The 12824-nt window shown below is 40.7% G+C and overlaps 1 protein-coding gene across 1 annotated transcript in view; it reads right to left on the bottom strand.

The window, feature by feature from the left end:
• The window catches only part of astn2 (astrotactin 2), a 278125-nt gene extending 267452 nt beyond the window's left edge, over positions 1-10673 (bottom strand). The window contains exon 1 of the mRNA XM_079363577.1: positions 9988-10673. Within this exon, the coding sequence (XP_079219703.1) occupies positions 9988-10435 (448 nt within the window). The 5' untranslated portion in view covers positions 10436-10673. The remainder of the gene's footprint in view (positions 1-9987) is intronic.
• Between the last annotated feature and the right edge of the window lie 2151 nt (positions 10674-12824).

Below are 12824 nucleotides of genomic sequence, written 5' to 3'. Positions count from 1 at the left end.
AGTGTCAAATTATGCATTCAGTTCACAGACTTGAAAGCCCCCCTACGATATACACAAGCTGAAAGTTTATGAATCTTTTGGGAGTCAGCTTGCGGCATGCTCTCGTTAAACACACCATGCGGGCTGTTCTTTGATACTAGCCGGCTTTACAAATCAAGATAAGTTTTGTGGGACTTGGAAAGGTGTATCTGCCTAAAAAGGACATTTTATAAGCTATTGTCTTATGTAATGCCGGCTGCTGGTTTTAAATTGCAGGGAAAGAGACATAAGAGAACAGCTGAGAGTCCCTTGGTTTGTCACTGAATCCATTAAAGGTCCGTCCTGTGGTCCTGTGAGGTCCTGTGTAAAACTCTAATGGCTAAAATGGCTCTGTCCCAATGGCTGTATCATTACCAAAACCCATTTTCTAAAACCAGCTGCACAGCGAGAACGTCCAAATAGTGGATATAAACTTTGAATTTTACAGAGCCTCCCCAATTATTTATTTCATAGAAGTAACAGACGTTGCCTTGACTCATGTAACACAATTATCCTCTCAATGGTGACAAGCACAGGTATTTTCATTTGAATAAAAGTATGGCGCTCGAAAAAAGATTATTCGCAAGTTACTGCTTCGTGACTTCGTCACGGTGGCTCGTTGGAACGTGAACGGACACAATAACTAGCAGGATAAGTTCGGAGCTAGTTAAGAGAAGAAGCTTGAGAAGAGATTAAACTGACCCCTAATTGTAGTGAATTAAACAGCAGTCCTGTACGAATTTTACAGGTATTTTACATTTTTAATGAATCAGATATCATGAGGTATTATGTCCTGCAATATATATGAATTATTGTATCAAGTATCGTATCACCTTCATCACATATCACATCCAATTAATATCACATATCTTATTGTGAATTTTAATATGTATCATATCACATCCTATTTACATACCGTATCATGTATGGTATCGTATCATGAAGCACACGTCACTCCGCTGTCCATCTCCTTACACTTGCTCCCAGTTACTGCGCATATCAAATTTAAAACTCTGCCTCTTTACTGAACAACCACAAGGACTGATCCTCCTTACCAAAACTCTATAATCCAGTTCTGCACTCCCTCCGGCCCTCGATACGCTCTGCCAATGAAAGGCGTCTGATACAACCTTCACAACAGGGTCCTATGACGCTAACTAGACTTTTCTCCTCTGTCGCCCCCCGGTGGTGAAACCAAGTTCCTAACTCCATTTGATCTGCAGAGTCCCTTTGCACCTTTAAGAGAAAGCCGAACACCCAGCTCTTTCAAGAATACCTACAACATTAATGATGATCTTAACGATGGTCTCCATATAAGATGATGACGGTAATGACGATAACGATGACTTTAAGATGGTTTCTATACTGGCATTAATGTTGTGCTTTGCCTTTGTGTGTTCAATTGCACTTAAAGCTGATAGTTTGCACTTACCAGCATTATCTCCTTTTTTCTAGATCCTTGCTTATGTTGGATTTTCTCTCTGATGTACGTCACTTCCGATAAATGAACTGTAGGTACATTTCTGTACTTTGAATTGTATCATTTCATTTGTCACATCACATACGGTATCACGTATCATAACGAGAGTTTCCCCTGTGAGTCCCCACCCCTAATAAGCAAACAGAGCCAACAACCCAATTTTATAAGTGTACACAATTTCTTCCAATGTGGTTATCCATCTATCTTACGGAGGCAAATCACACAAAAATATCCAATCTTATCAGACTCATGTAGAACACAAAATATATGAAAACAGCTGAAGCTGAATTTCCCCATCCCTTCCTTTGCAGAACATTATCTTTGAACTTTTTCCAATTAATGAAACAGGAATGAAACACAAACAGTCCTGCATTCTGTTTTTTCAACGAGAAACCGAGCTTGTGCATTCATTAGAAGTATTTACATAAACTTCTTTGTTCAGTCATCAAAGATATCCACAATGAGCCTCTCAGCGCTGGAAATGATCAAATTATTATCTTTCGGATCAAACGCTGCCACCGCCGTCTAGAGACGCCGACAGTCAAACAAAAGCATTTACAAAACACAGTTTCTGCAAAGGAGAGGCACCAGCATGGGTCACTCAGCACAAGTCATTCATCCTTTCCATGCCATTACTCAGTCACGAAACCATTAAACTAAATGAGTGTGATTCGTCACTCTCTGCCTGTCCACTGTCCAGTTGTGTCAGATGTCTAAGCTAAAGTGTCGAAAAAGAGAGAGCACTGTCTAAATCACACAACCACTATGGCAAATTTATCAAAATGTTGCCCAAGTGTGAGTGTGCGGGAGTTTTTCTACTTTTTTTTGTAGTATAAAAACAAGATTGAAAATATCAGATGCAGAGGACTTTCTATTGTGGTACTGATATTGTTTGATTTGAACAAGAATTGTATGAAAAGGTCACAAATTATGCCAAATACTCTTTACCATTGTTTTCTAACACTAATATGTGTCCTAAGCCAGTCTACAAACCTCCAAATTACGAGAGAAGTCCAACCTCTTCGTCATTCTGTCTGCTCCACTTTTCAGAAAATGTGTGCTCAAACAGACCATTTGAAGATTTCCCCTACCATGACATCACAAAGGGCAGTAACCCCTCCCACCAGGTGGATGACACTCCCACAGCTAGGTGTTTGTTCTGTCCTCTGAGGCTGTCTTCTCATTGTAAACAAAAGGGCACGGTGTGACAGGAGTCACATCTCATTCCAGAGAGGGGGTGTGGTCAGACACAGCTCATTTGCATTTAAAGCTACAGACACAGAAACGGCCTGAGCAGGGCTGAAATAGAGGGGTTTAAAGGCATGATCAAACACAGGATAATGGATTTTTTTGTACCTATGCAGAACATATGCACTCCTTACATCAAGCCTCTAAAGTGGACTGTTTAAAATCTTAGTCATTTTGAAACTGTGCAATCAGCCTGACTTCCACTTTAAGAAATAGCACGTTTTCCACCGATTTACTGTATTGCTCACCAGGAGGGTCCCCTGGCCTTTATTTACCACCCGCTGGGTCTAAGCGTCAGGGATTTTCTTTCAAAATGTATTTTTAGGATTTTTTTTTTTTTTTTTGATACAACAGTACAGTCACAGCAGCTCTGTTGGAATCAAAATGGTTGGAGAGGTTCCCAGTACAGATAGTAGAAAAAGAATACAGTCAAGGAGAACAGTCGGTCTGAGATCAGCTCAGCTACAGTCTTCTGGAGGAAGTTAGTCATTCTGTATATAATGTGGAAGTGCTATCTAATGAACTGACACTTTCCTCTGTCTATGAACTTGTTAATGAAGTGAAAATAAAACAGGCAAAGGTTGGCAACATTTCAACAAAGTGAAAGACAAACACCGGAATTAACAAGATCAGAAACCCATGGAATGCTGATGCTTGCATACAGGTGTAATTAATGAGGATGAAAAACAGTGTGAATCATTTGCTGCTGGACCAATGAACATTTTGGACCAATGTACCTCGCTGTGCTCACATCTTTACTACAGAGATATTTCTGAAAAATGGAAAATCTTTTGGAACAATAACATTTCATCCCTCCACGGACGGGTGGAATTCATGCGGAGGACAAACTGTAGATGATCACGAGGCTGATGGAAGCCCAGCACCTGTCTGTACACACACACACACACACACACACACACACACACACACACACACACACACACACACACACACACACAGCCAGTTTTTTTCTTTAATTTCTCTCACATCTTGTGTCGCACAGCAAAGCTGTCCAACAACGTCACCTGCCATCCTGATACACCACAGCCACACGAAGCTGTGGATGCATTTAACACCCAGAGTCATCTATCCTTCACACCTGCTACAGTCACCAGTCACCAGCAGCTCTCCATTTTTCAAATATTATCAAGCCTGAGGAAAGGCATGCCATTTGTTTGGGGTTTTTTCCATCACTATTGTGGCTATGAAGAATAATAAATAATAAATTCTATAGATAGTGCTTATCCCACTTGTGGTCAGAGGGGCTGGAACCAATCCCACCTGTCATTGGGCAGGGGGCGGGTTACACCCTGGACTTGTTCGCCGCAGTCGATTCCCTTGGCCGATACAAAGCCAAACTGACTTTCTTGCTCATTTTCACACTCACTCCTGCAGGAGGGGAACACACAGAAAGACACCAGAGATCGAACCGGGAACCACCGTGCAGCGAGACAGAAACCACTGAACCACCATGCAGCCCAAATTAAAGAGCTTTCAAACTGCATCAGAAGCTATCTTTTTCGCCTTATAGTTAATAATGCATCTTTCCACATGGATCTGTAAGGTTTTTTTTTAAATGCACATCATTATAAAGACCCATTTCAGTCCGGTGAAAAGATGACAAATTGTCCACTTGTCAATTTAGCCTTTTCTCTATAGTCGTTGAAAACCATCAGAACATCAGTTATGAGTTTGTTTCTAGCATCGCTAACGTCATTCAAAAAAAGCTCTAATTTTAGTGCTATGTCTACATGTCAGAAAAGATTACTTGCACTTCTGTCTGAGCGCCACACCGTGTAATAACTCCCATCTCTGCTGTTGACCTTTTCCCCCTCTCCATTGTTGGTCCTGCAGTGCTAAGCTCAACCCCTGACATAAGACTGAGATGTAGTGCAGTGCGCACATGTCTCTGTGCCACAGGGAACTCAGTGGTCCAGCGCAGGCTCTCTCTCTCTTTTTTCCACTCTACCACTGTTGCTTATAATCTCCCATCTCCAAGCGGGCAGGTTATGCTGAAACTCCTGCTCGGGATGATACGGCGAGGGAAGCAAGGGGGGGAGAGCGAGGAGAAGGCTGGATGACATGCCTGACTTGATAAGATACGCAGAAAGAAGAAGAAGAAAAAAAAGAAAAAAAAAAGACAACAGGGTTGAAAAATGAAAAGTGTAAAGATTTATGCCAGAGTCCGATGGACTGGGAGGATGAAGTATAGGCAGATATGTAAGTGTCTTCGATCCAGCTTTATATGCTCGAAGGTTTTGAAAAAGGTGAACTCCTAATGAGGTGTTTACAGAGTCAGCCATGTTGCTAACCACATTGATTTTTTTTATTTTTTTTACCAGGTCCCATATCACTTAAATGAGCGGAGAAAATGATCTTGTGTGCAAAGCATAGCAGCACAGGGCTTCTCTCTCCTTGTGTTAGAAAGACAGAATATTTTGAGTGTGCACTCAAACTGCATTTAAAAGACAGAACGTGAAGACTTTTGATTTTTAACAAACGTGGGGGAATCATTAGTCCAGGACGAAGCAAATCAGGAAGAATTTTAAAGCCACAAATGTGTATTTTAAATTTGAGCACTAAAACTGAACAACATGTGGCTTTAAGGCTTACTTAGTTAGGTTAAGAATCACAGTGCACTCATGATCCCTACACAGGGATTCTTTTTTCTTCTTCTTTGAATTCATTGAAAATTTGAAGTGGAATGCATAAAGTGGTATTACAAACATAATTTGGCTGCTTCACTGTGTTAACGATCGGTGTTAACACTTCATGTTTGACCTAAAAGCTTGGTATGGTGATCTAACAATGAGAAAAGCGCTGAAGCCGAGAAGTGAAATCAGCTTTATCCTTGAAGGTGTCGTAATGAGAATTCATTTTCCAGCTTGTCAAAATGCATCAACACGAAAAAAAGCAAAACAACAAAATGCAAACAAAAACTACATTTAAAAATGTGCTTTAAGTAATGAGTTAAAAAAAAAAAAATTCCAATACATTTAAAATATGAAGCCAACAAGCGTTATTACAAAGATAATTTAGGTGTTGCATTGTGTAACTGCATTAAACTGTGTTGAAACATTTTCTTGACGTCAAAGCTTGCAGCAGCAGAGCATGCTGGTCTAGCAGCTAGAAAAGCGTTGAAGCTGAGTTAAGTCACCTATTTCCTTGAAAGTTTCCTAATATACATTTTTTTTTTTGAGCTTGCTTATAAAAGGGAACATCGATTTAATTTTCAGATTCAATTTTTTTTTTTGCTTTCCCATAAATCGGTTACAGCCTCAAAAATCACACGTCACTCAACACCAATTATTTTTTTCTTTTTTAACATAAAAGCTTGGTGCGATAGAGTGAGCTGGCCAAGCAACTAGAAAAGTCCAAAAGCAGAAAAGTTGAAAAAGAAACTCAAACTTCCTTGAATGGGTTGAAATAAAAAAATTCCCATCGCGCTTAAATGCGTCAACACAACCGACAATTCCAATACCCTGTGCATATTGCGAACATTGCTCTCTCGCCATTTTATTTTTTACTATTCAATAGCACATAATAAGACAAAGCAAGGCTAAACAGAACAACAAAAGAGGGGGAGGGGAAGAAGCTTTGCACATTTCCTCCGCACTGCCTCTCTGCTCCTTCGTTCTCCGTGACACTTCAGGTAATAAATCAAAGCTGAGCAGGCAGGCCACAGTTAGAAGAGGAACCCGCTGTCCTTTACCCACCCCCCATCCCTCTTCACTAACCTCTGACTGCTCGCGTTCGACAAAACAATCGGACATCTGACAGCATCAGAGGATCAGACACAAGCCTCTGCTCATTACGGCTCGGATGGCATTTTGTTAATTAGCAGATCTCTCTGGTACCCTTTTCAATGATCAGTAAGTCAATTGAGTTATATGCAACAAAAGCAGCTGCTGTGAGGAGGTGTAATGAAACACGCCGCCTGAACCACGACCATGTAAAGCACGGTGTGGAAAGACTGACTGTGAATGCACTACTTTGAAGTGGAGGAGAGAAGTGAAATACCGAGCGCATGCTAATGGAGTTTAAATTTGGAAGCAGAATTTGTGTTATTGTAAGCGCAAGGGGTCAAAATGTGAACTAAGAAAGAGAAAAAAGCAAGCAGGCGTAGACACACAACTTTCGATATGCTCATTGTTTTGCTATCACAGTAAGTGAGAAAACGTTAGAACAAAAGCTGTTTACATTGTTTTCTGGAAAGTTCTGCCCTGTAGTTCAGATGACGATTCTGGGGGCAGCAAATTTGCTCTGTTGTGAGAAGGCTTCGCCACTTTGTTAACAGCTTTTTAAAAAGCTCCAGAACAACAGACAGAGAGTTGGTGGGTGGCTGTCTCCTTCACCATATACAGTCTCATATGATGTTTTTGAGAGTATTAAATCATAATATGAACAAAAAAAACAACAACAAAAAAAACAAGAATAGTAGTTTAATTTTTAACTAGACAAAGAATCAACAAGGTGGAATAGTGATGCTGCAAATTTATGTCCTGCTTATAAAAAAATCAGTGTGTGCTTTTTTGTGTAATTTACACTGTTCATATCAACTAAATCAACAACACTGTTATTTTCGGGAGTCAGGAGGAACGACATTTCATTTCACAAGAAGAACTCTTCCGCTAAAACATCCATCAACGGAAAAGCTGTCAACGTGACCTTATGTGTTACTCTGCGTGAATATGAAACACTTGGAAAAAAAAATCACCGGTGACACAAACATGTCTCTTGTTGTATTCTGTTTTGGTTTTTTTTCTCTATGCTATTACATTTGATGTGTGGTAGTATCATCTGGTGTCAGTGCTGGACAGAAATAATTCATGGTTTTGGATAATCGCACACTCTTGTAGCATGAAAGTTGGATTTCGTTTTGGAAATTCCTGACAGTTGTTGTTGGTATGATAAATGAAAAAGATAAAAAGAAAGTTTTGGCAGGAGAGAGTAGGGGGAATAAAATGTAGCAAAGGGACAAGAGTCATAAAACGGGGCCGCTACATGAGGACTCTATTTATGCGCTGTGGGACCCTTGAAAACATTGTTTAAAGCAACTGTGAGACTTTTTTAGCAGGTAGCAAAATGGACGGGATTAAACATAAATGCATCTAAATGAGCCTCAAAAGCAAAAGACAATACATTGACGATCTTCAATATTTCTATATACTCATTCTCAATGCCCAAAACTGCTGCAGGTAGGTGTCTTACAACTTAAGCCCAATCAAAACTACCTTCAACCTTGATCCGCAGTGCCTGCGAAGGAGAACAGTGCCGTGTGTGCGCATGGCTGACGAAAAGTGTATGTGGAGCTCCTGTTGTGTTGTCCTCTCTCTTGCTTCCACAATGCAAAAAAATGTACAGACTAGGACCCCAGTATCATGCCATTTTAGAATCAATGTGAGTTTCTTACGGTGTTTTTAAAAGCCTTAAGAAACTGGTAGGCAATTTTCAAAAAACTAGCATGATTGTGAAAGTAGCATTCCCTCCATGCTCCTTCTTCAGCCACTGCTGTGAGTGTGGGCTCATTCATGATATTTTTTAAAGAGTTCCTTTTTCAGAGCACATGATGTATTAGTTTCTGTAAGGACCTAAAGAAAATTTTGACCAAAAATCTAAAAAAAAAAAAAAAAAAAAAAAAGAATCTGGAGAAAATTAGCATCTGGCCGAAACAGGAGGATATTATTGTGTTTCTTCTTTTTAGGATGAATACTTTGTTTCATCAAAGATAAATCAATCCTAAACATTTTTTTTTGTTTCACAATGTGGTCAACGTGCTGGCATTGAAACCGTGAAAGCCCTTTCTTCTCCTCCACCTCCCCCTTCCACGGCTTGCAGTCATGCACTGCAAGGGTGAAGCAGCAAATTTGCTAGCTGGCTGACTGGGACGACAGAGAGGCCTTTCTCACCAGTCAACGGCTGTCCTTAATGAGAATAGAAAGTGATTTACTAGCTTAATGCTCCAGCCCTCTGCCTGCCTGCCTGCCTGCCTGCCTTCCATCCCTGCCTTTGCTTCGCGCAGCCAGTTTAGTCGGCACTCCTGATACTGTGAATGACACCGAGAGCAGGGAAAGAACAAGAACAAAAAAAACGCACACCGCAAACCACAGTCCTTAAATGTAGTAATGAGACATGGATTCTTTCATCGCTGACCTCTACTGAGACTTCCATCTTTGGATTTGCCATATTACTGGTTTTCTGTCATACTGTTCCAATACAGTGGCCCCAAACAGAACTGGAAAACATTCAGCATTTCGCAATTACGGCCCACCATGTGAGGCTTATTGCATTTAACAAAGTAGCACTCGCAGCCAAACGCACTCTGCACTTCTACACTTTCTTGGCTCAAACACACACACACACACCAATGGGGAGAAAGAATAAGAACATTCATCTTTTCGCATGACTCTGTGACATAAGTGAAAAAATAGGGGAAATGCAAGGTAAGCAAGTTCCCTTCATGCATACTCTGCCTTTTTATTCCAAAGCAAATATCTTTGCAGTCGGTGTCAGGCAGGTATAGGAATACTTTACTGCTATGACATCCACTATGATTATCCAATCAGGGATGCCGCTGCCAAAACCATTTGATAGTAAATGGCTTCCACAGAGAACTCCAGATGACCTGTCAAAGACTGGTGTGGCGCTGTTGTGATTTGCTCAGTGATCTGTGACTAAACCCTAAAAAAAAAGAAGAAAAAAAAAAGGTGTGTGTGTGTATGTGTGCAGCCCTGTAAATGTTTTACACTGTCAAATATCTACCACCAGCAACGCACGTGCTCATGAAGAGAATAAAACAGCAATTTCATGCTTATTTGAGGGGCCAAATTGCCCCTCCTTGATTGGGGCGCCATACTAAGGGCATGCATGAAATTTGAAGTCATAATCATATTTAACCACAAAATGAGAAACGGCAGACACACGAGTCCTTGCTGAATGCAGAGTGACACTTTGAGAGGAGTGGTTGCCTACTTTATGGTAGTTTGCATCCCAAGCAGAGGCAGCAGCTCTTAAAAAAAGCAACATAAAGGAAAGAGAAGTGATGGTATCAGCTGGGTTATAGGTGCAACTTTATGCTACAGTAGTGTGTTCAGCTCTCAAAAAAAGCTAATGGAAACAGGGCAGGGAATTAAAAACGACAGAGGAAAGTATCACACGCTGTGAAAAGGTCCCAATGTTTAAAGCGAGGTCGGCTGGTTATCATTTTGGAGGGAAAACACAGCAACCAGAGCAGTTCTTACCCAGTGTGAAGTACGGAAGTGCGGTGTTGTCAAGATCATCCATTACGGAAATTCGCCCAGGTAGGTCGGTCCTAACGAATAACAGGAGTCGGGATTCCCCCCCTCCTCCTCCTCCTCCTGCTGCTGCTGCTCCTCCTCCCCCTGGTCCTCCTCCACCACCACCACCTCCACCACCTGCTCCAGTAGAAGAAGATGCACCAGCATCCCCTCCGCCTCCTCCGACCACGCTCCCCGAGGCTCCGCCGGTGAAGCTGAACTCGTTCTCCCGGAGCACGGGCAGCGTAGACACGGTTACGGATTTCACCTCACACGGCGTCTCCGCGTCGCTCTCTTTGTCTCTCTCCTCGTCCGGTAACGTCGCTCCTCTGTTTGCCCGGACTGTCAGGGGGTCTGTCAGTAAAAGCCCCACGAGAAGGACTCGGAGATGCAGCAGTGGTATCCTCGCCATCCCCGCTCCGTGTGTGTGGTTCTCTCGCTTTGAGTGGGGCTCATAAGCTGTCCGTTCACTTATAGTACAGTCGCTGCAAAGGAGTCGCGTCCGTCCAGGAGGCGGCAGCACAGGTGTAGTGAGGATGACATCTCCCGGCTCCTCTCATACATCCGTCTGTGTTCGCAGTGTGGGGCAACAAATAATCCCAACATGGACGAGCACGTGTCCTGTTTCCGACCCAAATGAAGGAGAGTTAACGTTTCTGTCGCGTGATTTATTCCATCATGAAACTGTCCCAAGAAAAGATAAACCCTGGGGGAAAAATCCCATTTTTAAAGTTTATGTTTGCAAAATAATTCACACTTTTTAAGTAGTGAAATATATGACGTATTTTTCTTTTTTCTTTTTTTTTACTTTACTGTTAATTTAGGTAGAATAATAAAGCCTACACATGCTACTTTTACACACATTTCCTCATGAGAGAAATGACAGATTTTGTTATTTTTATCCCTGCTATTACTATATAGAAATATCTTTTATCTTGTTATAGGGGTTTTTTTTTCTTTTATTAAAGGAAGTTAAGAAAAGATCAACCTTAAACGACCCTTAACATGTTGAGTTTTACATTAAATGGTCTTCATTTAGGCATTTGTCTTATTTATTTTATTTTTGTCAGGTTAGACAGTTCATGCTTTTGACTAGTAGTGTAAGTATTATTATTTTGTGTAAATTAATTATAAATGATTAAACTTGAAGATGTTTAGATTGTTGTTTTTTATCCTTTTTAGGGGAATATTCTGCCTGAATGATTTCCAAGTTCATTCTTGACCTTAAAAGACCCTGTTAAAAACGTTGTCATAAAGCGCAGATATTGATTCAAGTAATTCATTCACGAGCCCCATGTACAGAGGCTATAGTCGTCATGGCAGCCACTGTGGGTTTGAATCCGACGTCGGCCCTGTTGCTGCATATCATCATCTGTTCGCTCGTCCCAACATTTCCTGTATCTCTTCAGAAGTCCTGTCCAATAAAGGTATTAAGACCCCCAAACAAATGTCATCTGCAATCTCTTATTCGTCATTACTTTCATATTGAATTCTTTTTCACTTTTCATCTTTATCTCTCTTCTTACATTTGTATCAGTATTATTATCAAGTGGCTTTTGCTTTCCCCCTTATTACTCTGACACTCTTTCCTCTATCCATTCCATCTGCATTTGTATCTTACTGTAGAGCACTAGAGCTTCATTTGTTAAATAAAAGATGCTTTCAAAAAAGTATTTTTTGTATTTCACTGTGAATATCAACAATATATGAGAAAGGTGTCTCAAAGTCAACTCCTTTTTGTGTGTTTCAAGCTGTTTTTCAAACAAATCTTCAGTGGGCAGCCTGAGGCCCTGTCAGTAATTTACAGGTACAAGTGAAAGATCAATGTTTCACTCACTGTGTTGACTTTGAATCACCTCACTGATTATAAACTGTACTTAAAAACAGAAGTCTGAGCGTCTTCATTTTTTAGCCTGAGGTCTTCATTTAGCACGCCCTTAAGTCTCTGGCAGCAAGTACACCAAAACAGTTTTTCATTTGAGTGTACACCAACTGTCAACTTAAAACACTTCTCTTCAAATGAAAAAAAAAAAACAAGCTACTTTAATATGTCGACTTTGAGTGAAAGTGAAGTTTCACCTGCAGGAACCGACTTCAAACTGAATAGAATTCATCCCACCTTGAAATAAATCACCTCGGGTGACTGCGCCAGAAATGAAATGTGGCCACTTTGCATAGTTAACTCACACTGTGCTCTCCAAAGGAATACAGAAGTTACATTCAACAAACAAGAACCACAAATACACATATACATAATTTAAATGATATAAATACTTTGCATACAGGCAAAGTTTATAAAGAATGATGTGTAAATAAGATTAGAGAGTTTAGAACCAGCTGTCTGTACAAGCTATCAACCCTCAGATAGGCTACGGGTTATGCTGCCTGTACAGCGGCTATACAGTCCTCGTTGTAGAGGCCGTGGATTGAATCTGACCTCCGCCTTTTGCTCCGTCATCCCCTCCTCTCTCATTCATTCCCTATTTGACTGTCCTATCGAATTAAAATGGCCCAAAGAATTAAGGAATTAAGTAAGTACGAACTTTATTTATATAGCACTTCTTAAACCCTCAGTCACAAAGTGTCACAATTAAAAACAATAAAACGATTCATACTGTGAGGAAAATAAATAAATTACAATGTGGAAAGGTTAAGAGCAGGAAAACATGAGGGCTTGTCTGTACAGGTGAGTTTTTAATTACAATGTTTATCCAGTGCATTTACTTTTCATGCTGTGAATGTCTTACTTTTAAAGAGTTCCAGTTTCCTGTTCTTCCTGCATTTTGCCCCTCAGGGTAAAT

This window comes from Symphodus melops (assembly GCF_947650265.1).
Source record: "Symphodus melops genome assembly, chromosome: 16".
Lineage (NCBI taxonomy): Eukaryota > Metazoa > Chordata > Actinopteri > Labriformes > Labridae > Symphodus > Symphodus melops.
Note: the sequence above shows the minus strand (reverse complement) of the source record. Positions and strands in the feature narration are given on the sequence as shown.